The sequence below is a fragment of the Dermochelys coriacea genome, chromosome 10, assembly GCF_009764565.3.
Source record: "Dermochelys coriacea isolate rDerCor1 chromosome 10, rDerCor1.pri.v4, whole genome shotgun sequence".
NCBI classification, from domain to species: domain Eukaryota; kingdom Metazoa; phylum Chordata; order Testudines; family Dermochelyidae; genus Dermochelys; species Dermochelys coriacea.
Genome location: NC_050077.1, coordinates 83,458,531 through 83,485,876, shown reverse-complemented (window position 1 = coordinate 83,485,876; position 27,346 = coordinate 83,458,531). Strand labels below are relative to the sequence as shown.

General features: G+C 45.9%; 1 protein-coding gene across 10 annotated transcripts in view; it reads left to right on the top strand.

Moving 5' to 3' along the window:
- TLE3 (TLE family member 3, transcriptional corepressor) overlaps positions 1 to 27,346 on the top strand; it is a 47,803-nt gene that overhangs the window by 4,574 nt on the left and 15,883 nt on the right. For 2 of the 10 annotated variants that reach the window (XM_038418280.2, XM_038418282.2), the window contains exons 5-8: positions 13,250 to 13,312; positions 13,912 to 13,986; positions 24,160 to 24,361; positions 27,285 to 27,301. In XM_038418280.2, the coding sequence (XP_038274208.1) occupies positions 13,250 to 13,312; positions 13,912 to 13,986; positions 24,160 to 24,361; positions 27,285 to 27,301 (357 nt within the window). Of the gene's footprint in view, positions 1 to 13,249; positions 13,313 to 13,911; positions 14,017 to 24,156; positions 24,362 to 27,284; positions 27,302 to 27,346 lie in introns of all 10 variants that reach the window. The other 8 variants (XM_038418279.2, XM_038418281.2, XM_038418278.2 and 5 more) reach the window with 5 other exon arrangements.

Below are 27,346 nucleotides of genomic sequence, written 5' to 3'. Positions count from 1 at the left end.
AAAGGACAACAGACCCTGAACATTTTTATGAGAATACATTTAGGGTCATAGAACAAAACAAAATGTGCTGCTTTTATTACAGGATATGTTCTTTCTCTACAACGTGTTCTATAATTCTTTTCCTCTTTTTGGAAATCTGTGACGTATGCAGTGACATAAAATGAAATGCACCTTCTTTCACAGCATTTAGTGTGGCAAACTGTATGAGGTGTTCATCCCGGCTATTGTCTTTAAAATGCCTAGTGGCAGAGCTGTAGGGTAGAGTTGGAGTATGTTGCTAGACTGCCGTTTTCTGTAACATTGCGAGCTGTGTTACAGTTTGTGTTTTAAGGCAGCCTTCCCTTTGGTGGAGTTTTGCATACTGATGTTATGACAGTGCAACAATGTTAGTTATGTACAAGTGTTTACATTTTGGGGCACTGTTCAAAAACAGCGAACCCTAACAGGGAAGCCTGGGTGGATCTGGTGTTCCCTGTCTTGTGTTCCACCATTTTAAAGGTCTAAAAAAGAATATTCTTCAGATGGTTCCTGAGTGGAACCTTTCTTGGCTGCTTTTATCGTCACTGGTGGCTGTATGTCCAGTACCTTATATTAGAATTGGGCAGGGTCTCTGAGGAGAAGCTGTTTTTGTTGTTTGATCACCAATGGTGTGCTTGATGCTGCAGAAAAACAGAGCCACCATCCCTGCCTGAGCAGCTGTATAGTCTGTTTTCTGAATCTCAGAATTGGGTGAAATGAGCAAAGAGGACAAGGGGGAGGGAGGGCGTGAGAACTCAGGAGAGAAGAGCAAGTATGATCTAAAAGGGTTTGTCACTCTTCCTGACTGCAAGGGCTTTACAAAATAAATCCTACCACTAATTGCAGTGTGGGTCCTGGGTGCATCTGGCCAAGGGTGGCTAGTCCTGAACAAACAAGTTTATCAGCTGACCTGTTTAGTGGTTGACTTGTGTTTATCTGCACACAATCAAGTAGACTGGAGTGCTTGAATTATTCATGCAGTGTCCTGCCCTCCAGACTTGACTGCTTGTGATTACATCTGCCTGAGACAAACACTGATGGATACTTCATCTTTAAGCAAAAGGGGATTGCCTGTCTGTAGGCTTATATAACAGATTATCTCTTCTACATTGAATATTAAAAGTGTGTGTTTTTTTCTCTTTACCAAATCACAAAGAGAAATAAGAATAATGGTGATTTCACGAATGACTCCATAGGCTACATGTGAGGAATTATGTATGACAACTCACTCTATTGCATATGATTCAGGGAATTACTTCCTAGTGTCTGCCACAATCTCTTGTGGTAAGAGCTATGTTACCCAAATTCAATCTTCTTAAATACAAGTTTTACCTGCATAGGATTTAAATATATATTTGCTGCCCGGTAAGTTTTACTGAGGGTTTTTTTTTTTCTTTTCAACGTCAATTTTGCATTGCATCCATTTTATTTGTCCTATCTTGCTTTTTATCATCTAGAAAGATTATTTCATCCAAATCTAATTGAATAATCCAGAAAAGCAACTAATCACGTTTTGGGAGACAGAACACCTGGTGGTAAATACGGCTAGTTTCTAGTCTCGATGGCTAAGAGCTCAGCACATAAGCATTTCTTGTTTTTAGAGTTAAACTAAGACTTTGGCCTTGGAACACATTTAAACCATATTGACCCTTTCATGAGCGAATCCTGCTTCTTCTGGAATATTCCAAGAACACGGAATACTTTATCATTCTTGTTAGCAAGGCGTGCCAGATAATTCGCTAAACACTTGAGAAGCCAAGTAACTGCTTATTATGATACTTTCTGACATCTTAAGGTAGAAACAAATAGTTTCCAGCTATTTTAACCCTTAGTGACAGCTGGCTCATGAATTACCACCTTTAACTCCTGTTGTTTTCTGTATTAATGTCAGGAATCCTGGCAGCAGATCTAAAGATACCTGTTCGGAACTTTATTCCCTAAGGTAGCCTTGTTTGCCTTCTGCTGTTGCAGATTGTGGCTCGCCCCTCCACACCCCCTCCCTGAATTTAATTCTCATCAGTGAAGCTCTCCACTTTGCTAATGATAGCAGCCGCAAATAGCTTTCAACATGCCATTGACAGCCTGTTTGGAGAGAGCACTTGAAATAGTGCTAGACAGCTGAAAGTACCCATAATTGTGTACCAGAGTGAGAACCACACTGCTTAAGGACCTTATTTTCATGTGCTTAAAGAGACAATATCCTGGTTTCAACAAATGCTTCTAGTGCTTCACTGGCATTATTTATTCACCCCTCCCTTTTTGATTAAGGTTTCATGGGGTGGGAGGGCACAGATAGTAACAAAAATCCCTGATTACTGACTAGCAAATGATATAAAATCAGACCAATCTGAATTGTATGCTATGGGTAATTGAGAATGTTTCTTAAGCTAGACCTTTCAACAAAGGTGAAAACATGGCTTCACTTAAACTGGAGAACCTCCAAGTTTAGACGGGAGTTTGAAAGATCATTTAGGAAGACTTTTTTTCCTGTGGACATCTCTTTGTCTCCGTGTTTTGTTAGTCACTGAATAGCGTTGGTTCCATGTTACAGCATAGCCAGCAGAGCATATCGTGAGAGACTACCCGAGTAATCCATGGAGTTTACAGGGTTTAAATGCCAGGCTGAAATCTGCTATGGAAAAAGCCAGTATTTGGCAAAGCCTTCTTTAAATTGTGACTGGTAAAATAAAGTGGAGTGAATTCTGCCCTCAGTTGTACATATGACGACGTCGCCCCCCCCCCCCCCGCCCCATTGAATTCAGTTAGGGACCTGATCCACGTGGGGATCAAAATTCCACGTGGCGTGCTCCTCCCCAGGGCAACTCCACTGACATCAGCAGACATGCTCACCCCAAGGATGAATTTGATCCAGTATTTATAGTATCCTAAATCATATTCCTTTCCCGTCAGAGTTTTTGCCATAAGATGCAAAGTGTCGTGTCTGTTCTGGAGGAGAGTCCACTGTGATGTTGGAACAGTCTGGCTTGGGTGCCTTCACTGGCTGTGCGTTGCTAACCTGCTATATTTTTACAGAATATTCTGAGGCTAATTGACTTGGTGCTATGACGGTTTCTATGCCAGTGGTACTGATTGCACTGGAATTGCTTGGGTTGTAGCCATGGTTGGCTTTGCAGGTGTATCGGAGGGGTGCTCAGACGTTCTATGTACTGACACAGGCTGTGCTCCAAGATCTCAAGTGGGTATCTGTGGATGGTCAAGCCAGTGCAAGGTTAGACCATTAGAAATGAAGCTTCACTTGCACTAAAGTGAAGACAAGGTTTGGGGAAAGAAACTGGCTGCGGACAGATGACGTCCTGGGCTGTGGAGTATTGCAATGTCTGTGCCGGCATCAGTACAGTGTAAGATGTTACCCTGTTTGTTTAATGCTCTCATTGCACTGGGTGCAGAACGATGACACTGACACAAGCAATGAGATTCCAGGTTGAGACGGTTGCTCTGCCTTGAACTTGCTGTGTAATGCAGAACGGATCAGGGAGTACAGTACTTTGGCAGAACTGGCCGAGTTAGAAACCGAATGCCTTTTGAGTTTTTTAGTTTGGGTGTTAAGTCAGTTTATGGAAGACTTTCAATGTTTCAAATCCAATTCCACGTATTTCGTATGATAAAAGGTGATTCATGTATTTTAAACTTCTCTGCCTTGTCCATTTCTGAAGATGGAGCAATAGACGGGTGTGTCTGAAACCAGGAGCAATCACTACAGTGCAGGTTTAGTCCCTTAATGCAGTAACAGCCGATCCTGCTCTCTCCATACTGTTTGCACGAGAGCCCTTTGATTTCATTGTCTGTGCTCCAGTTGTGGCCTGTCTGTGTCCTAGAGTGTTGTGGGTTCTGGTAGCCTAGCTGGAATAGCTGTTTAGCCCATTTTCAGAGCGGGTGACTCTAACCGCCCCTGAGGTTAAAGCATACCGATCACAGGGCCAGCTGTGTGTTCTTGATGGGGCAGGATTTATAACTTGAGCAAATGTTCTCTCTCCTTCTTTCGTGGCTCCAGCAACCACCACCCTGCCTAGAACCTCAAACCAGAGATGGGACTTGTGCAGCCCGGTCATGTTCCTGGAAGGACTGGGGAGAATTCATTAAGATTCAAGATTTGCCTGTCTCCTTGCCCTTTTTTAACAAGCCGTTTGGATTTGTCTCTGGCATTGTACAGTACAGCCCCATGTGAACGTCCATATACACGTTTCCCCCTTCCTCTCCCACCCACACTCCCAGGCCTTCCATTCTGCTGCATCTCCCTCAAGTCAGATGGGGCTCTGCTGCTGCCCCCGCAGCATCCAAAGGCTATCCCCTCCTCTGGCAGCACTGGGCGTCCCCTTTCCCTTAGAGCCAGGCTGACTGGTGGCTGGTTCAAGGAGTGGCAGGAGCATTTGCCCTCAGGAGAGGGGGCTGGAGAAGGAGCCCAGCCTCGGTGCTGTGAAGGACGTAGTGTCTCAGGGCCTGCTCTCCTCCTCTCTTGGGAACAGTGTATCTGCTTCAGCTTTTCCTTCCCTCTTCAGAAGCAACAGGTCGCTTCTGGGCAGCGTGGTGCCCCCTCCCTCAAGCTTGTGCCCCCTCCCTCAAGCTTCTGTCCCTGGAAGGGGGCAGAGTAGATCCTGGGCCTCAGCCTTTCTGTGCAAGGGCAGCAATGATTTGCGGTGAACCTGGAGTCTGGATTGCATGCCAAAAAACTCATCTCCCCAAGTAGCCGTGACGGTGGCCTACCTCTGCCTGCTGCGGGCTCATGGAGGGTGCGATTCAGGGTCAGCTGGATGGAGTTCCGTGTGGTTCCTGTGAATCTGTGTGCCGGTTCCCGGGGCGAGGCTTAAACTCACTTTTGCATTGCCCTGGTCTTTTTGTAACTGGGCACCGTGTAAAAGCAGCCAATTAACTGCTTTACTGTAGCCCAGGCTGCAGGGTTGCAGAAGATGGCTGTAGGCCAAGTATCTGACCGTGCCTCCCCCCCCCACCTTCAGTCGTCTCTCTCTCCTGCACTGGCAAAGCAAAGTCCTTTGGAGTGTGGCTCAGACTCGCCACTGGCCAAAGCCGCAGTAGGGCTGTGCTTGTTTACCCCAGCAGTGACTCTGGCCCTGCACACGTAGTGATCACTCATCTGTGGCTGAAACATAGCTGTTGCTCCGCAGTGCTGAGCTGGTGTTCTCAGAAATGAAGAATAACAGTGCCAGTCAAGACTGCAGAGGAAGGTGGCTTTTTATTTTTTTTTTTTAATTTTTTTGGACAGAGTTTAACTACCCAAACTAGGATCTGGTCTGGATGGAAAATGCAATGGGCTATGGAATGACCACATGTGGTCAGGTCCTTGACTGATACCTCTCCTGGAAACTGCACAACCCACGCCACTTTGGCTGCACTGTCTGAGGTCTCCCAACCAAGATCAGATCAGACCCTCCAGAGCCTGTCTTAGCTAGTGAGACCACAGTCCAAGCTCATGTGGCTGCAGGAAAGTACTACTGTGGGTTGAAAATCAAGACAGTCTTTCTCTGTGAGTCCTGCTAACTTTGTTGGCACACTAGTTACCCTCCCCCGCCCCCAACCCTGTCTAACAAAAGGGCTGTATGGAAGGTCATGAAGCTGCAGTCAGGCATGGAAGCCGGGGAGAGCTGCCCTGACAAAGTCTCTTAGACTTGCTGTGACTCAAGGCTCTTTAGCAGCTGACACGGCTGTCTCTTTCCTCGCCCACTCTCCTCCAACCACACCCACCTGCCCTGCAAAAACCCAGGTCCTTTTTATCCAGCGTTAATTTGTGGAGCAGATCAGATTGGCAGCCCGAAAACTCGGCGTAATGACCTGCCTTGGCATGGGTAATATGGTTTTACGGCCTGTTGCGGTCAAGCAAAGGCACAATTTGCATAACGTTCTGAGGGGATTAGGTTGTTGAGGTTGCCATGGCAATCTAACGGAGATGAATTGAGATTTTTCTTGGCAGGAATTGCCCGGTGGCACTCGGGGGAGGGCTCCGTTGCTTTGGAGGGGAGTTGATGAATGAGTAGTGATACTGGGAAGGTGTAATGCATGAAACCTTCCCCTGTTCTAGGCCAGCCAGTGATCCCCTTTAGAGCCCGATTCAACCTTAACGGGGACAAACAGCTTTTAATATGCTTGGGAACTGCAAAATTAAAGTGAACAAATATTTAAAGATTATGGAATCTTATGTTAACAGGAAACCTAGCAGTCGTAAACATAACGTTTCTACAGATACTAGTTTTCTTTTTTTCCTTTCTAAATTCCAGAAGGAAAGTGTCCTTTTTTTAAAAACAGAACCCAAGTTTGATTCCCAAATCCTTGCTGGAAGTTTAAGCAAAACTTGATTTTTAAAGTACTGGTAAAAGCAAAAACAAAACAAAGCCAAGCTCTGAAGTAGATCTGAGTGAAAGCAAGTGTCCCCTTCTTTTTCCCTTATACAATGCCCTCTTTGAGAATTGGGTGAAACTGTGAAGGGTTCTTTATTTTGCACAGAGATGACCTTGCAGTAACACTACAAGCTTATGCCCAGAGGGGTGTCTCTTCCTGGCTGCAGTGAACAATTGGGTCCATGTCAAATGAGGATCCTGTGCTATAGGATTTGTTAGAGCCAGGAAAAACAAAGCCGAACCTGCCCCCGAGAAGTAATCGCACCAAAAAGAGCAATACATTTAGTGCTCGTTGCAGGAAGAGTTCAATAGGCTTCATTCGAAGGCATAAATATTTAATGGAGTTGTAGTTTATGTATAATTTGATCAATAAGCCGATGCAAAAAGGGTCTTTAAAGAGGCTTACCTATCACATAGCAATTTGTGATCTAAGCGGAAACGTTGCTGCAAGGCCCCACAGTTGTTACCCGCAGCACAACCGACGCGAAGTAAAACATTCACTCCCTTTCTGATTGAATTCCACAGAGTGCAAAGCAGGGCAATGGAGAGGCTGCCCAGAAGAGTGTAAAATGTCAGCTGACTGTTAATTTCACTCTTCTGCGTCCTGCGCTGTATACCGCATACAGTAGCACCTCAGAGTTATGAACACCAGAGTTACAAACTGACCGCTCAACCACACACCTCTTTTGGAACCAGGAGTACGCAATCAGGCAGTAGTGGAGACCAAAAAAAATGAATGCAAATACAGTACAGTAGTGGGTTCAACGTAAACTACTAATAAAAGGGGAAAGCAGCATTTTTCTTCTGCGTAGCAAAGTTTCAAAGCTGCATTAAGTCAATGTTCAGTTGTAAACTTTAGAAAGAACTTTTGTTCAGAATTCCGAACATTTTACAGTTATGAGAAACCTCTATTCCCGAGGTCTTCATAACTCTGAGGTTGTACCGTATGTACCCTGTTGTGACATCACTTTTGTAACAAGAACAAAGATAACCCACAGCTAGGGAAGATAGGGCAGGTTAGTTAAAGGGATTGAGAGACTTTTTCCATTGGACCATATGAACTGGAACCATAAACTCACTGAACATTAAATCCCACCAAATGAGGGTAGATCCATCCTCATCATCATATCCACTCATTATATTCCACCACCTGAACGGAGCCATTATATGGACAACATACCCCCATATCTCAATATCTGTACTTTGACCAGTTAAACTTTTACCCCCAATCGGGGATATTGCAGATTATGTATTCCCTACACCACCCATTCCTAAACCAGATTTCACACCTCTTGATAATCTGTAATTTATTCCCTGATAACAAGAAACTTCTGTTCTTTGAACTCTGTACCGCTTTCTTTTTACTTCAACATTATCTTAATAAAAGTATTAGAGGAGAGTGGATGGAGACCCAAGACTTCTGAGTTCTAGTTTTAGCTCTGCCTTTGGATAGATTTGTTGCTTTGGGCTAATTGCGGACACTTCTGAGACTTCCTTTACCTTCTGTAAACTGGGCATAATCATCTCATCCCCCCCCCCACACTCCCTTGCAGGGGTGGTGCGAGGCTTAATGTTAGCAAAGTGCTGTGGAATCTTTGGGTGAAAGGTGCAAAGTGATTTCAGATTAGTCAACTGAAATCACAGGTGCTTACAGAACCTCTTTGAGGTATGACAGTGTTGGAAAATTCAGTGGGCTGACTGCTAGGCAATGTGTTGTCAAGCCATTGGTAATGTACTTGTATGCACAGGCTTCAGAATGTATTCACTTCAAGAGATTTCAAAACAAAGAACCAAGGAGCAGTGACGACCTCTGAAAGAGCTAGTAAAAGCATACGGTGCAATCTGATCAGTGAGGCTTTTCAGAAATAAGAAAAGGAGTACTTGTGGCATCTTAAGAACTAACAGATTTATTCGTTAGTCCGTAAGGTGCCACAAATACTCCTTTTCTTTTTGTGGATACAGAGTAACACGGCTGCTACTCTAAAGCTTTTCAGAAATGTCACTGTGGCTTTGGAAGTATACAATGGTGATGCCAAAAAAAGGTAGGCTTTTTTGAATGTGAGGGGCGGGGGAGAACACGGTTAGTAAAATTATTTGCAGTGCTACTGTCACTGGGGGGGGGGGGGGGGAGACTTTTCCTTGAGACAATCTCACCAGCTGTCACTGGGGGGCATATAGTTACTTTCTGGCTCTTTGGAAAGGAAAGAGGGACCTATGTTAAAATGATGCAAGTCTCTCTAAACATCTGCCTGCTGTAATAATCTTCACTGATTTTGCTCACTCTGGGTGCAGCAATGGCCTGCTAACAATGACTCCTGGAAACGATCACCTTCATCTGTAAAATTGTTGCCCAACTACTTTGTGCCTGTGGTTTGTTGTTTTTTTCCTAACTAAATATTTTGGAAGTTGTTTAACTGAAATCTGTGTGCAAAGTACATAAAAAATGAGGGAGCCCAGGATTCAAATATATGCCCCTTTAATGTTGTGAAGCTATAAACTCTGATCACCCATCTATTAGAAGTCTTTGAGGATGCCAACAAGCATGTGGACAAGGGGGATCCAGGGGATCTAGTGTACTTGGATTTTCAGAAAAGCCTTTGACAAGGTCCCTCACCAAAGGCTCTTAAGCAAAGTAAGCAGCAATGGACTGGTTAAAGGATAGGAAACAAAGGGTGAGAATAAATGGTCAGTTTTCACGATGGAAAGAAGTAAACAGGAGGTGGGGGGTCCCTGAAAGATCTGTACTGGGACATGTGCTGTTCAACATATTCCTTAATGATCTAGAAAAGGGAATGAACAGTGAAGTGGTAAAGTTTGCAGACGATACAAAATTACTCAAGATAGTTAAGTCCAAAGCTGATTGTGAAGACTGACAAAGGGATCTCACAAAACTGGGTGACTGGGCAAGAATATGGCAGATGAAATTCAGTGTTAAGTGCAAAGTAATGCACGTTGGAAAACATCATCCCAACTATACGTATATAATGATGGGGGTCTACAGTAGCTGTTACCACTCAAGACAAAACTCTTGGTTTCATCCTGGGTAGTTCTCTGAAAACTTCAGCCCAGTGCACAGCAGCGATCAAAAAGGCTAATAAAATATTAGGAACTACTAGGAAAGGGGTAGAAAATAAGACAGAAAATATCATAACACCACTAAATAAATCAATCTAGAGTGCACCCACACCTTGAATACTGTGTCCATTTCTGCTTGCCCAATCATAAAAAGGTTACAGTGAAATTGGAAAAAGTTCAGAGAAGGGCAACAAATGAGCAAGGGTGTGGGACAGCTTCCACAGGAGGAGAGACTAAAAAGACACGGGCTGGTCAGTTTTTAGAAAAGAGACGATTAAGGGGTGATATGATAGAGGGCTATAAAATCATAAATGGTGGAGAAAGTGAATAGAGAAGTTATTTATCCTTTCCCACAATACAAGAACCAGGGGTCACCCGATGCAATTAATAGGCAGCAAGTTTAATTCAAAAGGAAATACTTCTGCACACACTGCACAACTCACCTGTGGAACTCATTGCCTTGGGATGTTACGATGGCACAAAGTATAACTGGGTTAAAAAGAGCTAGATAAGTTCCTGGAGGATAGGTCCATCAATGGCTGTTAGCCAAGATGGTCAGAGATGTAACCCCATGCTTGGGATGACTGTCAGGAGCTGGAAGGGGAAAACTGGTGCATCTCTCCAAAATTGCCCTGATCCATGTACTCCTCCAGAAGCTCTGGTACTGGGCACTGTTGGAGACAGGATACTGGGGCTAGATGGACTATTGGCCTGATCTGCTCTAGCAGTTTTTATGTTCTTAAACTGCTATTTTAAGTGCTTAGATACCACATGACTGAGTGCTCTAGAAAAGCATTCGCTAGATGGAAGATACGTGAGCTGAGTCTGTGCAGTTTCAGGGGAGATGGTGAGTTTTCTGGAAAACCTGGGGGAAAGGCACAGCGATTCTAGAACATGCCTGTTTGCCTTCATATTGCTTTCTAACAGTGAAGGTATTTTCTGGCCATCTTGTTGCTAACGGAGCAGCTTCCTGAAGAGAGGGTGGCAGGGAAGGGGAGATGCAAGTTGACCTAATTAATCATTTCTGTTTTATTGATAACAAGCGGCTCTGAATTATCAAAAGGAATTTTTAAATGTTTGATCGTGTTCCAGTGTGTGCTTTTGACCTGCAGTATTGTTGAAGCAGTATTTCTTGAATTCTTACTGATGTTTAGACTGTGTTTAAGTTGGATCAAAAGCTGTTTTAACAGCTGTCTTAATGTGCAAGGCTGCTGATATTAACCCTTGGAATACGGGGTGCCCCCCCCCTTTGCAATCTTAAAAAGAGCAGTTGTTTGGAGACCTCTCATGCCCCGTTTAGGTTTGAATGCTAATGTGTTTTGGCATAGTGATGCAATAGTATAATAGGTGACTGACTGACATCCATTTACATTACTATAAACTTCCTTGGTCAGCAGGAGCTGGGCTTGCTGCAGGGGCAGGTAGCCGGATCAGGGAAAGCTATCTCATGTCCAAGCCCCTGCTGCGAATGGAATCCCATCCAGTCAACAGAAAGGATGGTGCCTACAAGTGCAGGCCTTCAGCTGTGGGTGGGTGGATGGACCATGACTCTTCCTCAGGGCTTTGCTGTGGCTGGGGCAGAGCACTGGCTCTTCCCTGCTGTTTCAGAACAGGCCATGTGCCTGATGGGCAGGTCTAATGCTGATGTATTTTCAGTGCCTAAATACTTGGGGGATCCTCTGCCTTGGCATTTATGCTGTTCTCCTTCTCTTAGTACGTGAGCACTTGACTGGCACTTCACAAATTGCTATGACTGGAAAGTTGCTCATGAGTTCAATTTTCAAAAAGGACCAGGTCCCATTGGTTTTTCACTAAGAGCTAGGATCTGAGTTGCTGTTGAAAATGGATGTTAGACCTTTTTGAAAATTTTATCTGTAGCTTTTTTCCCTTGAGTGGGGGTGTTGTGGCAAAACCCACTTTCCTGAAACATCTTTAATGTGACGCTGCAACTATTTTGATATAGGGGTTTGGCATCTCCTCTGTGCTGCCTTATGATCACACAAGGTCTGGTGGTGGTTAAATAGTCTATCATTTCCCCCACACACCAGGGCCCTAAGTGTAGCTGTGCTTGGAATAGGCACATAACTTTGGAAAGCTAATGCAACATTTGGTTTACTTTCTGTTCCATAACTCCTTTGCTTGACATTGAACTGCCCTATAGCTAGGATTTCTCCTTTCTGGAGAGCTAAAAGTCTGTTATCTGTGTCTTAAACTGAGTCTATGGCCTACTTTTCAGCTGTTCTAAGACCCAGTGCTTAAGGCCCCTTTACACTGCCAAATGTGGATGTGCATTACATTTACTCTCACTTTAAGGTCTTCTTTCAATGGCAGAGTGGTGTAAAGGGATCTTAGTGAAGAGTCAGTTCTATAATATTTAAGTTTAAAATATGAACTGGTGACTCATATGAAATCTAGGTTTTCACTTAACCTAAAACATTTTACTCAACAGAGACATTGCAAAAACCACAATTTGACAGTGGAGAACATTATTAAACTTCTGAGTTATGTGGTCAGCTGACAGGTGCAAATGGTTTTGGGTTAAAGTTCTTGAATGTGATGTAAGTGCTGTAGAATTAACTAGAATGACTTTAAAAAAAATTGCAGATGAAAGTTGAGATCAGAGTAAAATGTTTGTTGTTCACAGCACTGCCTAAGATTCACCATTGACTAACCACCTGCGCAGGGCTTTTATGTGAAGCTTTGCTTTCCTTAAAGAAAGCCCGTAACTCTTGGAAATAAGCGTGCATGCAATGTGATCTCAACAAGCTGTCATACACAGATCTGAGCTGAGAATGCAGAATTCATTTTACATTTGAAAGAAATGAACTGTCATAAGAAAATTTCTTCAAAAACTGCAGAAATGTTTAGATAAAGCTTCAGAATTATGTTAATCAGCATAGCTCAAACCCACCTCCACTTTGGAATTGTATATAAGCTATCTGAACGCAACGGTGATCTTTTAAAGTTCCTTTTCAAATAAAGTAATAACCTAAAATGAACTGATGAGTGGAGAACGTCGATTTATGAGTTGAGAAATGCCATGGTGATTAGATGCTCTGTTAGATGCCTAGAAAAATGGACAAGGATCACAACTTCATGCTGTGATGAGGATTAATTGCTAAAGTGTGAATAAAACCAAGCTGGTCTTTGTGCTACTTTACAATCTAGCTTATTTAAGGGTCTGTGTGACTGGGTTCCATAAACCTGTGATGTTGCTTTTGCTTAAGTGATCTGCTAGAGTAACCACAATGTCCTTGCAACAGCTGCAGGGAGATTGATATGAAACTGACACGTTAGGCTAATAAATTTTTTCACATGCTCCCTTGCTATTTGGATAACATCAGTATTTTAACCATTTAGATTATTTTTTCTTGAGACCATCGTGGTAAAAAATACAGACAGACATGAAACTGGTTCAGTTTATCCCAATCTTGTTTTGCATCATTTAGCTCTTGTCAGGAAAAGGAATTCAAAATTTGCCAGATCAATAAAACATCATTTATTTCCTCCATGAACCTGGCATGAAGAATTTAGAGAAGGTATATTTGTGTGCTCTTGATTCCTCTTTAAAATTAGCTCCTTATTATGTGACTTGATCAATGGAAGGAGGGAGGAAAAGGGGGGGGGGGAAATGGTTGGTTTGGGGTTATTTTGTTTATTTTTATTCTAAGAAGAATTTTCTTTCATTGATTGTTTCTAAATGCTTTAATATTTCTGACATGTCCACACAAGGTGATTTTTTGACTAAACTAAATGTGGTCTTTTCTTTTTTCTTTTTTTTTTTTTAGACCGAGATTGCTAAAAGATTGAACACAATTCTAGCTCAAATCATGCCTTTTCTGTCACAAGAGGTAAGGGAATGGATGTGAATTGTTGTTGTATGACGGTCTTTCATTCACATAGTGCTGATATTGATAAGAACAATTTGGAAAATCATGTTGGGCCAAGGGGAGGTTATGCTAGACGCGACTTGCTTGTGCTACAAGTCTTTAGACTCGGGTTCAAATTCGGACTCGTGGCACAATGAAAAAGGTTTCAGACTGGCTTAACAATTAGTTTTGCAATATGCACAATCATAATGTGGAAAGACTGTCTGCCTCTGTTTAACAGAGGCCACGGGTGCAAGCACGACAGACAATGCATACGAGTTGTCAGAGCGGTAAAAGGAAACTTGCATAGTGCCCAACTCTGTTGCATGCTGTTCAAAGCTTTCTGGACCAATGCAACTCCCGGTAGAGCCAGAGTGTCTTTTTCTATTGATTTCAGAGGGAGCTGAATCTAATCCCTAGCTCCTCATTTTCATGAGCAAACTCCCCAAGCAAAGTGATGGCAGATTGCTGAGGCCTTTGCCCCTTGACTTGGGTATCCAGGCTTTCTTTGCTCTTTCTTTACAGTCCCTGCTTGGAAACATTCCTTATTCTAATGTGCCTTTGAAATTTTGTTCCCTTAGCACCAACAGCAGGTTGCTCAGGCTGTTGACCGTGCCAAGCAAGTGACAATGACAGAGCTGAATGCTATCATCGGGGTACGTGGACTTCCAAATCTGCCTCTCACCGTGTGTATACCCCTTTTATTCCTATCATTTACCATGGCCAGAGGCAATCCTGCACTTAGTTGGCTTTGAAGAATGGCAGCTTGCAAAGATACTGACAATCAGGAACATTTCTCTGAACCTTAGTCACTTCCAGAGGGCTGCACGTTACTAATTGAAATTCCCAGTTTGATCGAGTAGGTCTCAGAATCAGAAAACTGATTCCGGGCTGGGACCAGGTCTCTGTAGCCCAGCACACAGTGAGGCCCCGATCCTGAATGAGGTCTTTAAGCATTCCTGCAGTGCAAATAGGAGTGTCCTCTCTAGCCTCTAAGTGTTCTAACTGATTTTAGAGGTGGGTTTAAACAGCATGAGGTGCTGCCAATGTGATGAAAACACCTTTTCTTAGCGCTTTACTTTTTACTCTTCTTCTAAAGCCTCATCAGCCATGGGGAAAGGGACTGATTTCTCCTTTTAGTAGCTGGTGATGATGCTGCTGCTACAGATCAAGTCACTGAGATCAATCAAAATGCAAAATTTTTGTAAAAAATCTGTAAGCACAATGTGGGAAACTAGCTAAACCTTTGAGATTTGGGGCTGTTCTTGATTGGTGGTTGTTCTTTTAATTGGTCTGGATGTGTTAGCCCTTCTTCTGGCCACCTGAGATCAGATATGTCTCTGTTGTATTGTTTATGTGAAATGTGCCGTAAATACGATTTGACTTGGTGTTCCATGCATTAAGTTACTCATGTAAATGTTCCGGGTGTTTATCATTAAGATCCCAAAAGTTGAACACTGCAATGGTTTTGTTTCTAGCAGTGATAGAATTACCTTTGCTAATTGTTCTGCTTGATCAGGCCTCAAAATAGGTGTTACATTTGATGTACTTCAGGTATTTACTCAAAATCCCAACAGAATGTGCAGTAATTGAGTACTATTCCGCTCCCATCTGTAGACCGAGCCCTTGTGTCTGTTGGAGCTAGAACCAGGGGGTCAGTTAGAAGGCTGATTTTCAAAGAATAAACTCCAATACTTTAATTTAAAAAAAAAAAAGTAATTATTCATTTAGCTCTTAAGCAAAAAGAAAATTTCCCCAAACTGCTTTGTCACGTCCATTGTGCCAGCACTCAGTTCTTTCCATTGTTCTTAACGGAGCAGAGGCAAACCGGGCTCCTCTTCCCTGGTAATAGCTTCATCGTTGTTGTCTTGTGAACTGTTGTCAACGTGGGACTCTCAATAATTGGTGTGTCCCATGAAAACGGTGGCTCTCAAAACCGAGTCTGGATTGATGGTTTGAACTGGGTATTTGGCCCCAATAACATCTAAGGTAGATCAAAGCTTTGGCTGGACTCCTTGACGTTGCCGTTTAACATGTTCTTGCAGGGGCCAAGTTTGAATTACATGTGCAGGGACACATGGAAACGCTTTGATAGACTCAAGAATGTGTCTTGTTTGTTTGGCATGGGTGTCTAGTTCTCAAGTGTGTTTAATGATTTGCAGTGGGTGTTTGTGCTTTTGCCTCAAATGGCACAGAGCAATGCAGGCAATTTGCCACATCGTTTGCAAACTTTCCTCATTAGAGCTCCTCTTAAATTAGGGTTTTAAGATGACTTTTAAAGAGATGATCCTGCTGTGTTGTCGGCCTTGCTGCTGACTTCCCGTTCTTGGCATTTCTGGTGCCATCACACTGGAGTCGTACGCTCTTGCTCCTCTCTGGCCAGGGCGCGGGGTGAACCTGGGGCTCAATAGTGCAAGTGTGAAAATGGAGACGTTTCTTTGATTAGCTGCTTTTAAGTAGTATTTAGGAGGCTACACAGCAGATCAAGGCAGCTTGAGGCAGATATTGGAATTCAATTAAGGTAAATGAGTGGAGCCTGTGACCCCCATTTCCAAGGTAATTGCTTCTTCAGATCAGAGTGAATGCAACTGTCGTCCCATCGTTAAGCAGGCAGCCATTTAATCGTTTTGCCTGACACACTTTCACAAGGCAGGAATTATGGGCAGTCGCGCAGTGCGTTCACTGTTCACTCGGGGGCCATGCTTGACTGCACACTTGCAAAGGATAAAAGCTAATCCAGTCAAGCATTTTTATCTTGTCAAGGAAGGAACCCAAAAGTGGCTGCTGTCAAAAAGACAGCAAGAGATCACCATGAGCTTTGATCGTGCGAGAGGAGAGAGGGTTCGGCATTAATGCAGTGCGTGGCCCGCCTCCGATGGCTTAGCGGATACGCGCTGCAATGTGGCAGATCTGCTTGGTATTGACCTCTGATTAACTAGGCGTTGCAGAGGGGGGAGGGGACCACCCCAACCTCTGAGGGGCAGACTGGTCGTGTAATTCCCGCTGCTTTTTCATGCCCATTAACAGTGAGCCACAGAGCAATACTGCTGCTTTGGAAGGAACAAGAGCATGCCTATCCAGCGGTGCTGACCGTGACACTTGGAGGACTTGGGTGGTTCTGTAGGGCAGTCGGCCGTCCGAGCATGAAAGGCTGTTTGAAAAGGGCACTTTGGCCTTTCTAATGTGGGGCACTGTCCAGCGGGGGAAAGCCAGTCCTTCCTGGATAAGTTCTGCTCTTGATTCCCTGGGACAAGGTTCTAGAACTGCTCAGCCATTGAAAGGAGCCAGCTAGTGTCGTTCGCAGCCTCAGAGCTCCTTCAGACACACGAAGCTGAGAGTTGGGATCTTCAGCAAACTTCCTGTCTCTCCATTGTGTGCACACCCCCTGCTTATTGCTGTTTGTGTGGGGCAGGGTTGCTTGTGCTGACTTTTGGGGGGAAAGCATGTGTGTGCATGTACATAAAACCCCATACCTAAACAGTGACACGGGCTGTGCCAACAGAAGCGGGAAAGGGGGAGGAGATCTCTAATTTGATGCCTACTAAACTTGACAACGACACTTTAAGGACATTTTTTATGGGGAAACAAGTTTGTTATAGTATGCAAGTAGGACTTTCTTTATAAACACCAGGAACGTGTCTCTCTAAGCTAGTGAAGGAATCGGCATTTTTAGTTTAGATGCTGTAGATAAAATTGACAAGTATGAAAATGCAGCAGATCATTAAAACCTCTCCCCCCCCCCCCCTCCCCCTGAGGTCAAGAACTATTAATTTTATGCGTCTAGGCCATTGTCTTACAGTTCTCCTGCTCCAGGCTTCTGTGAGCCTCGATTTGGTTCTAGCTCTGGAAATGATTAGACTATACTAAATGTAACACAAATGGTGAACTTAAGTGGTGAACCATTAAATCGGTTAACAAAGGCATGAAGTATGATGTACATAATCCAATTAAAAACATCAACGTACAAGATACTCCTTGCCAGACTCCCTTGTAAATTGTCACCTCCTCATATCTTAACCATATTTGTTAAGACCCCAGAAGGAAAACATCTTTGTGTCTGGTTTCAGAGTAGCAGCCGTGTTAGTCTGTATTTGCAAAAAGAAAAGGAGTACTTGTGGCACCTTAGAGACTAACACATTTATTTGAGCATAAGCTTTCGTGAGCTACAGCTCACTTCATCGGATGCAAATGCATCCGATGAAGTGAGCTGTAGCTCACGAAAGCTTATGCTCAAATAAATTTGTTAGTATATTTGTGTCTGTGCATCTCCAGCAACTCCTTTTTGTTTGGGATTAGGATTTAAGTGAGAGAAGTACGAGCTCCAACAGCCATGCTAAATTCCAAACTTCTGCTTCTGGAAGTTTTCAGCCTAGGTGTTAATAGTCACCAGGGATAAAATCAGCAGCCTTTCCATAGGGTTTCTCTTCGCCCTCTCCAAAGGCCCAGTACGCAAGAGAGGCCTCTAGTTTTACTTCCTAATTACTCTCTGCTGTCTTTACCACCGGGTTTGGAAGACATCTCTCTCGGTCATACTTTCCATCAGAGATTTAATTCTGAAGTGTTTGTTTCCAGTGCCCATGTCACTGCAGTGACGGTCATTCCAGCCATTCTTTTCTAACCTCCCTGTCTGGGGTACAGGCCATGTGATGCACAAGCTGCACCAGTGCAGACTTCACGGTGTAGTGAAAGCCACAGTCCCGCTAGCTGGGTGTCACCATCTCAACCGCAGCCCTGCTAATGCACACCAGCACGGCTGTGCTGTTGCTGAAGACAAAGGTGTGATCCCTCCACTCACACCTAAAGTGCTAATTTCAAAGCTTGGGTAGGACCACAGAATGGCTAACCTCAGCGTGCACACTCGGATACTCATAGCTGTATCTGCTGCCATGTTAGGAGGTAGACTTTAACATGGCTTCTCTCACCAGGCTCACGCCAGCCATGTGGGCAGAGACTAACTCTCTTCAAACTTACTTTCAAGAGCATTTTTTAAAAACAGTCACTTTCTCCCCAAAGCGGAGAAGCTTTGGGGACAATTCAAATAAAATAGGAGGAAACCCCCACATCTTAGTCTCTTGTCTACTACATTTATCAGCAAGTCTTTTTAAAAAAAAAAAAAAAGAGGAGAAAACCCCTTACTAGTATAACAGAGAAACAAAACACGGTCAGATGGAGAGTTCATTAGAAATGTTTTCCCTTCTTTTGTCAGTCGTGGGCTGTGTTGGGCTTAATCTCTCTCTGAAAGGAAGTTGAGTCGTATAAATAAATGCAGAAAATTTCATCTCATGAAGTGCCTAGATACTACAGTGATGGATGCTATCCAGAACCTCCAAGGCTCCAGCCTTGGAGCACCCACGGAAAAAAATTAGTACTGTGTTTAGCACCCACCAGCAGCCAAGCTCCTCCTCTCCCCAGCACCTCCCCCTCCCCACCACACCGGCAGCCCCGCTGATCAACTTCTCCCCACCCCTCCCAGCGCCTCCCACCCACTGCAGATAAGCTGTTCCCTGGCATGCAGGGAGCAGAGCAGGGATGGGCATACTCCAGGGAGGGGGTGGGTTGAGGCAGGGCTGGGGTGCGGCCTTGGGAGAAGGGATAGAGTGGGGGTGGGGAGTCGAGCACCCCTCCCCGGCTAGAGAGGAAGTTGGTGCCTATGGATTTACTTAAGTCATTCTTTAGAGGTGAGTGCTTGAAGATAACCCCCAATACTCACCACAAACAGGCCATGTTGGCCTGGCTCAAGAGGAGATGGGTTTGTGGGGAATGGGAGGGCACATGAAGGTTTGGGTTTAAAGAGCTTCATTGATTTCGGTAGCCAATTATGGTTCATCTTTGTCTGTCAGTCCCTCGTAAATCGAAACAAGGGAGTTAAATATACCCAGTGTGGCTGCGAGGGGCCCGGCCTGACAGCCTGCAGGAATCGGAAGGGAGTCTGGATTTCTGCAAGCAGAGGAATGACTGAAGAGGGTGTAGCTAAGAATAATAGGATGATGCTAAGAACTGCTAGTCAGTGGGATAATCTGCCGAAGGAAGCTGTGGGGGTGCCATCGCTCTGCACATCTCCGACTCAGTCTGACCAAACCTGCAACAATTCAGCTTTCTGGGTTTCGGGGGAGTGGGGGTAGCACAGATGCAAGCAAGATAGGGTTCGAGGAGCTTTCCTGCAGTCCTGCCCCAAGTATCTTCGTACCCTTGTGCCCTGGCTCAGCAGAACCTCTGTCCTAGTGCTTCAGAAAGAGCAGGGGACTCTAGCCCATATGACAGGGTGAGGTTGTGCCTCGAAGAGCTGGGGAGAGGGTGGGGTGCACGTTGCACCCTGAGGAAAGCTGTAACAGGTATCTACAGCTCTGTGTGTTCCCTGCAGCCCCAAATGCAGACAGCATCTGGGGACAGGCTAACCCAGCATGTAACTCTGCCTTCAGTGAATTCTGGAGCCTCGAAGGAGAATACTTGAAACAGCACAGATCCTTAGGGCTGCAGAGGGCCCTGACTCCCTTCCCTTTCAGCAGCCACTATCCCTCCACCTACTTTCGCAGTTGACGCAACAGGCTCTAATGGCTCCTTTCAAGGAGTTACTGTGTTTGAGTAAATAACTTAAAATGGCTTAAAATGCTTAAAATGGCCCAAACAAATACGGGAGATGGAAGCAGGCAAGTCAGACTGCAGTCAAACCCCTGTAATTTCCCCTTTGTGAATGGACAATGCGGTGCAAGGATAAAACAACCCCATTGTTTCCAGGACCCCAGCAGAGCTGAGCTCAGAACTGCACAACTAGGTGTCCCCCAGCTGTTGTTGGCTGAAGCCAAATTCCTCACCCTTTCTCATGTTCTATAGTCCATGGACCAGCGTAAACTCAAAGCCAGCCACCGCCTTCAGAGGAGTTTTCTCCAGTCCTTTGCCTAGCCACAGGGAGCAGAAATTGGCCCTGCAACTTCATCATTTCCAGCACTGACCTATGAGTCCCTGGCCATGCAGCGGCCCCACAGCTGTCCCTGGGAGGAAACGGTGTGTTAGGCTTTTCATTCAACTGCACCTGGGATTTGCTTCTGAGAGAGGCCCAAGTCTGTGGCTGTTCTCCAAACTGAAACTGGGACCTCCTGCAAGGGTAGGCAGTGGACACCCTCTCTCTGCCCCCTGTCTTCAGGTATACCTGAATATTCAGGTCCTTCTTTCATTGGGTACCTTGTGTCCAGATCCATCAGGCCTGACTGTCTCTGCTGCACTGAAATCCTTGTGTGCTCTGAGCCATTCCGGGAAGCTTGGCTGGAACAGGCCCCGGCAGAAAGCCTGATGGATTAGACCTTGCAGTGGGTTCTGCCTCAGTTGGGTGCAGGATGTCACAGCAGGGAATTGTGGCTTTTCTGATGTAGCAAAGGGAGGGTTAAAGGGAGGTATTTGGCTGAGGAAGTGGTAGCTTCAAAGGGATTCGGATAAACATCAAAAGCCTTGAATGCTTCTTCACAATCACCCCACCCTTTTCACCAGTGCTAGTATTCACCCACCCCTCAGGGCTTATAACTTGGGTCGCAGGGGGAGTTTATAGACACAGAGTGGCGCTGATGCAAGGCAGCATCTCCACAGACCCAGCAGCAGGTTCGTGCTGAGGGTCCAAGCTCAGACAGCTCGTGTTGTTGTGACAGGCACTTGCAAAAGTCTGCTTGGGGTGCTTTAAAATAAAACAGAGGGAAAATCCTTTGCCAAGAACTCCCTGGGGTTCCACCTCCTCTCCCTCGCAGCCACCTGGTGTTTTAAACAGTAATTCAGGAAGTGGGAAAATTTCCTCCCCCTCACATCCCCTGGCCATGTTTTTATTTAGCTTCTTCCAGACAAAAAGGAGCGAACTGTTCCCATCCCTGGAATGGCACCTGCCTGTACAGGTGGGATTAGTGACTTTCCAAACACAGAACAAGGCAGAGCAGAGAAACATGTGTCCACTGCAGCCTCTGACCTGGCCCTAGCTGTGATGTGCACCCCCATGACATACAGTCAGTGACCCTGCTGGCTAATCTCCTGTCGCTCTTGCTAGTAGCCCAGGCTGCTGTGTGGGTGTCTTCCTGGTTTGGCCAGTCCTGTTTCCTCCTGCTGAGCCATGGCCAAGAGCTGTTGGTGCGGCACTATGCACATATCCCTCTCTAGGGCCTGCTGATGCACGATGGGTCCGCTGCCCAGAGCACCCCACCAGTGGCTTGAGGGGTGTGGCCACAAGACGTGGTTTTGCTGTGAGCACACGGCCCAGGGGAGTGTAATGAACTAATTACTAGCCCGTCGCTGTAGCATGCACAGGGCCTTTGTTCCCCCCACCCCAAACCAATGTCCTCCAGGTCAGATCTCCCCCCATTTCCACCCTCCCCCATCTGCAACAGGACCTGGGGAGAGGATCCCTCTCCCAGCTGGCCGCAATTACTGTGTATTGACGGGATCTAGTCCAAGCCCTGAGCAAAGGAAGTGCGCATAGTCGCGGGGCTGGAGGAGCACACCAAGGACTGAGTTGTGGCTGGTCATAGTTTGACCCCTTCCTCCCCTGAGTTATGGGGAAGCAAGCGTTGCCAGGCCTTCCCCGGTGCAGATTGCTGCCCTCTTTGCACTGGCTCTGCCCACAACTAGATGCCCCTGTGGGAGGGGAAGTGCCCCCTGTGCTGCAGCTCACCACAGGAACACCGTCTGCCCCCTCTCTCCCCGGGGCAGGAGAGCACCAGGGTCCTTATTTGGCGCAGTGGCTGGAGAAGCCAGATTGCACACCTCCGCTCCCTTTCGGAGTGACTCTCCAAGGAGCCCGAGCAAGCCAAGCTGTGCCTGCCTGCTCCCATCCAAGTGCCAGTCCCTCTGGTGGCAGCGCCTCCGGCACCCTGCTGCTTAGGGCAGACTTGGGGGGGGGGGGGAAGAATGATGCTTCCTGCCTGACCAGCCCCACTTCCTGCTGCGCCCTGGCCAGGCCTGCCCCTGCTTGGCTGCTGAGCTCACAGCCTTATGCCTGCAGGCACTTAGCAGTGGTGAGTAATGCTTCGTGTTCCTTAAAGCTAAGGGAGCTTGGAACGTCTTCCGTCCTGCGAGCGAATGGCTCCCCTGCGTCCGCAGGCTGGGCTGTAGCTCTGGTGGGGGGAGAGAGCTGTGGGGTTAGCCTGGCAGCAACTGACGGGCCCCTCCTGGGCTGCTCTTAGGGGAGATGCTGCCACAGCCAAGTGGCTCCCCGCCAGGGCAGGCATTGAGCAGGGCTTGGGGATGTGGCTCGAGCTCTCTGACCCGCCTGCCTTGTGAGCTGACCTCGCTCTGGGTGCCGCAGAGCCTGCGCACGGGGGCGTCTGAACCCCGTGACTTGGTGGTAGTGCTATGGCAGGTGGGGGGCCCCGAGCGGGGGGGTTGGGAGGTGTCTGTCTGCAGGGAGCTAAGGAAAACAAACTGCAGGCCCCTGGCACCGCTGCTGGTTTTTGGTAGCAATGTCCTCTCCAAATGGGCAACCTGGGGTGTCGCAGCGAGCAAGCCGGTTTCATCGCTAAGGGCAAACACCGAGGGGCTGCTGGCTGGCTCCCCGTCCACCCACCTGGCTGGCTTTTCCTTTCTCTTCTGCACTTGTCTTATCAGGTGGGAACTGATACCTTGTCAGCAGAGCTGCTTAACAAGCTGCAGAGATACAGCCTGCCGGGCATTACTCCCGGGGGTGCGACGTTTCCAGTAAGAAGTAACATGTTCTCCTTTCTATTGCTAAACACAGTTAGCAAAAACCAGATCCGTAACCCACCCCAAAGCCAGCTTCCCTGCGGGCTGCCAAGGTGGAGGCAGCATTAGCCAGGGCGGAATTGGCCTGTTTGTTTTAGGGTTAGATGTTGTCTTAGAGTTGCAATGAATCTGGACACTAGAAATGTCGCCGTTTTGTGGGGGCCTGGGGTGTTTAGGGGAACGGTGGCTCTTCCTTGCTAGATGCAAAGCTCATAACAGTGGTCCAGTTCCATGTGGAAGTCTGGGCACTTGGTTAATGGGCTAGCTCAGAGATACTCAGACCTCAGGGTTTCAGGAGCCAAATTAGTGATCAGCATTACCCAAAAGGGCCGCAGTTGAGGGAATTCATAGTTTCATTTACTATAGAACTATCTAGTCCTATTTAAACAGTATGACATGTATATAAATAAATAAAACAAAGACATCCTGATTGGTTAATATTTAAATCACGCAGTGTTTTGCAGCAGATGACACTAAAGAGCCGCAGGAGACGCATTAAAGAGCCACTTGCTGCTCGCGCCCCTCAGTCTGAGTATCACTGCACTGGCTAGAATACTTTAGTACAAGTGCAAAAAGACTTTACCACCTGTTTTTCTTTTTACTGCCAAATACCTTAAAATTACGCCCCAGCAAACAAGCAGGAACTGCCTTCTGAGGCAGCGTAAAAGGAAAGCTGGACCCTTCCTTTCTTCCCAGATCATGTCAGTTTTAACATCTGGCAAAAACAAGCCTCAGAGTTGTTGTGCTGGGTGTATTTCCCCCCTTGTTCTGTTTACGTCTCAGAAATGCCAGGTTCTCTCGGTAATGTGCATTGCCGGGAATGAAATGGAGCCCCCCCCCAAGTGATGTCTTTCAAACACCTACGCTATTTATCCCTGGCTCAGAGGGCTGCAGTTGCAAGCTCTGCCCTGCGTCTGTGCCTGCCTCCCTTCAGTCTGTTTCTTGCAGACAGAAGAATATGGAGGTTTAATCCAGTTTAATATTCCCCCATGATGTTCTGAGTGCATGAAGCAGGCTCCGCCCCTTCCAGAGACGCCTCCCAATGTCACATGACCATTTAATATATGCATAACATGCCGTTTCCCATCAATTGCTTACCGCTGATTTTATTGCAGCAGCAGCAGCTCCAGGCCCAACACCTCTCCCATGCTGCTCATGGCCCCCCGGTACAGCTGCCTCCTCACCCTTCAGGTCTTCAGCCACCAGGAATCCCTCCCGTCACGGGGAGTAGCTCAGGACTGCTGGCTCTCGGCGCCCTGGGGAGCCAAGCCCACTTGACCGTTAAAGATGAGAAAAACCATCATGACCTGGATCACCGAGGTGAGAACAAAAGGCCTTAAAGATACATATTCTCGTCTCCCTCTCTCTTCATCTCTGCCCCTCGGGGCTCTTCAGAAACGCTCCTAAGCCTCTGCCAGGCGATGCTACAGCGAAAGCATTGATGGGCTTCTGTGACGCCTCTAACAACCAGGGACTGAACCCTGGGGCACCCTCTGCTCCTGCAGGAGATGCCAGAGCCTCCAAGCACAGAGACCGCTCATGTCACGGCACCCTCCAGAGATCTCCACAGCTTCCCACCCTAGGGGACTTCTGCAGTGCAGCTGGTTGGTCTTTGCACTGATGGGATCCCCCTGCATAGGGGAAGCAGTGGACCGTCTCTTCTGTTCCTCCTAGGCCTTGTAGTGGCAGCTCTGACCTGGCTATCTAGGTGGTAGGGGCTGAGGGTTTGTTCATTAACCTTCTGATGTGCTTGTATGGAGCAAAGCTCCTTCCAGGTGGTCCCTGATCCTTTCCCCCCAGGGGTTGGCCCAGCTGACTATAATGGATCTGGGCAGAAAAAATAGAACAGTGCAAGGCAGCGCTTAAAAATGTGTTGGAGGAGAACATGCACTGGGATGCACTATTCGTTTTCCCGACCATTGAACATTTCTGATGCAGAATTGGATCGGCAGCGTGTGCAGACTAAGGGTGAATTGCAGAGAGCGTGTCTGCTCCCCAGAGTTCAGCAGCAGGCGCTAGGCTCTCCCAGTGAGTGGGTTGGGTGGAGACATTTAACGCCAATTAAAAATAGACTGGCATCCACAATGGGTCGTGCTGCAGAAGTCGGAGCAACCATTTGCCCCATAGGGAGTTTGCTACATCCCATATGTGTATTTTAAACAAAAAACAAAACAAAAAAATCACTGCAAAGATGTTTTATTTTTGTCTCCCAAAGGATAATGGGAAAAGAAACTACAGCACTGCAGTTATATTAAACAGGTACTTACCTGGCGAACTCAGAGTTGGCTCTAGTATAGCTTCATGGTAGCTCTGGCATCATGCACCCCGAAGTTTCATAGCGGAGTAACAGGTTGGAAAAGTCAGTCTTTTATTTTTATTCTGACTGTATGCCTTACGCTGGAAAATAAGTGAGGGTAAGTTTTATATGGTGACTCATACCCATTGGGGATAAGCCAAGCCAGCCCCAGAAATTTTTGGCTGGGCCATCAGGGCTACCCCATTTGTTACATAAAGGGCCATGGACTTGGTCCTCTGCCCAGAGCAGGAGACTCTGTTCCTGAGGCCTTGTCCCAAAGGCGCTAAGCCAGGGGGCAATAGTTGTTTTGTCAAGGTCCAGACTCCAGAGAACATTCAGAAAATAACAAAACAATAATAAGTAAAAGATTTTGGGGTCTGTTCCAAAGCATCTGGCGATCCGGATTTGGCCCATGGGCCACCTATTGACTACCCCTGCACTAAGCCAATGTCAAGTTGACTCTGTGGGGACTAGTGTTTTCACGGAGTCTGGGTATTTCCAGTGTGAGCCCCCAAGTCAGCCTGGCTGGCTGGTGTAGAACATTCTCTGCAATTCACCTGTTGTTAATGACAATGACAGCACATTTCAGAGACCTGGATTGCTCGAAGGTGCCTTTCTCCTCTTACTAGCCCAAATCCTGAGTTCGTGTTTGGAGCAACTTATTTCCAATGGGGGGAAAAAAAAGTTTAATTTTCTTGGGCCCTGAGATGTTTTCTTTTCCCATGTGTAATAGTGAGCATGGTTTGGTGACACGCTTTTGTAGCAATTTGACTTTATACTGCCCGATTTGCCCCTGCTAATAGTCTGATTTGTGTCCATAAGTTTATATGCAGGCCTATTTTTGGAGGCCTAGTTGATGCCTTTCCTAAAATCAGAGCCTCTCACTCCATTTGTGGGACCTAGTCCTAATTGTGTAATCTATTTGAGGATCCAAAACAGCTACACTGTACACATTCAGATGCTTTGCAGGTGTCCTCCTTACGAGCTCCTTACAGGTGGCAGTGAGAAAACACTCCAACCAGTTTTATATCTGGATATGGACATAGCAAGAATTATTGCTTAAAAATGGCTGCCAGGGCTTAATGAGTCATATGAAACTGCACAGTCTCTCTCTAATTGCAAGAAATCTGCTTGGAAACTTGCACTCATCTGGAAATAAACAATGCTCCCTGCCAAAGTCATTTTTTTTAATCACTAGAGATAATAAGAGAATCTTTGTAGAACAAAAAATGGTGGCATCAAGTCAATTACAAACCAGTACAGTGCTGGAAGAGTTCCATGCTTCTCTGCTCTCTATTAATATATCAAGATCTCAGGTCTCTTTCCCCCTAGATATATCAACTTTTAGAGTAGTTATCTTGTGCTTCTACTAACCTAGGAGTTTCTATTGTCGTGGGTATTTTTTCCCTGTGAAAGCTTCAGGAAAAAATTATTGAAAGTTATTATCAAATTACATTCATTTTTTTCTACACGAGTATAAATTATCAGGCAATCTAGTGGGCAAATGGGCCTATTTATATATAAATTAATGACTAAACCTCTGACCACATCCCTTTAAAGTGGCAACACTTATCTTTGTAATTCTACAAAGAGGATGAGTCTGGATGTTCAGTATCTTCTTTTCCTGGATTTATGACTTAACACGTGTAAATAGTTTAGTTCCTGCCGTTTCTCTTTGTATTTCAATGCGTTTCCCCTTAGACACTGTTTATTTTGCCATATAATTCACTTAAACAAAAAAAAAAAAAACGGGGAGGGGGTGGGGGAATATTGGGGGGGGTGATTGAGCAAGGGAAACGCTTTGATTGAATTAAGCCAGAAGTCACATGTGATGAGGAACTGCGAGGTTTATTTTCTGTTAAAACTTATTTGAACTTGTTTTATTTTTCTGTCTTCTCTTTATCTTGGCTGGGACCTTACCTCTGACACGGGCCTCATTCCTAACAGAGCGAGACTCAAATGCAGTAAGTTCTGTTATGTTCTTTTTCTTTTTTCTTTTTAATCTTGGT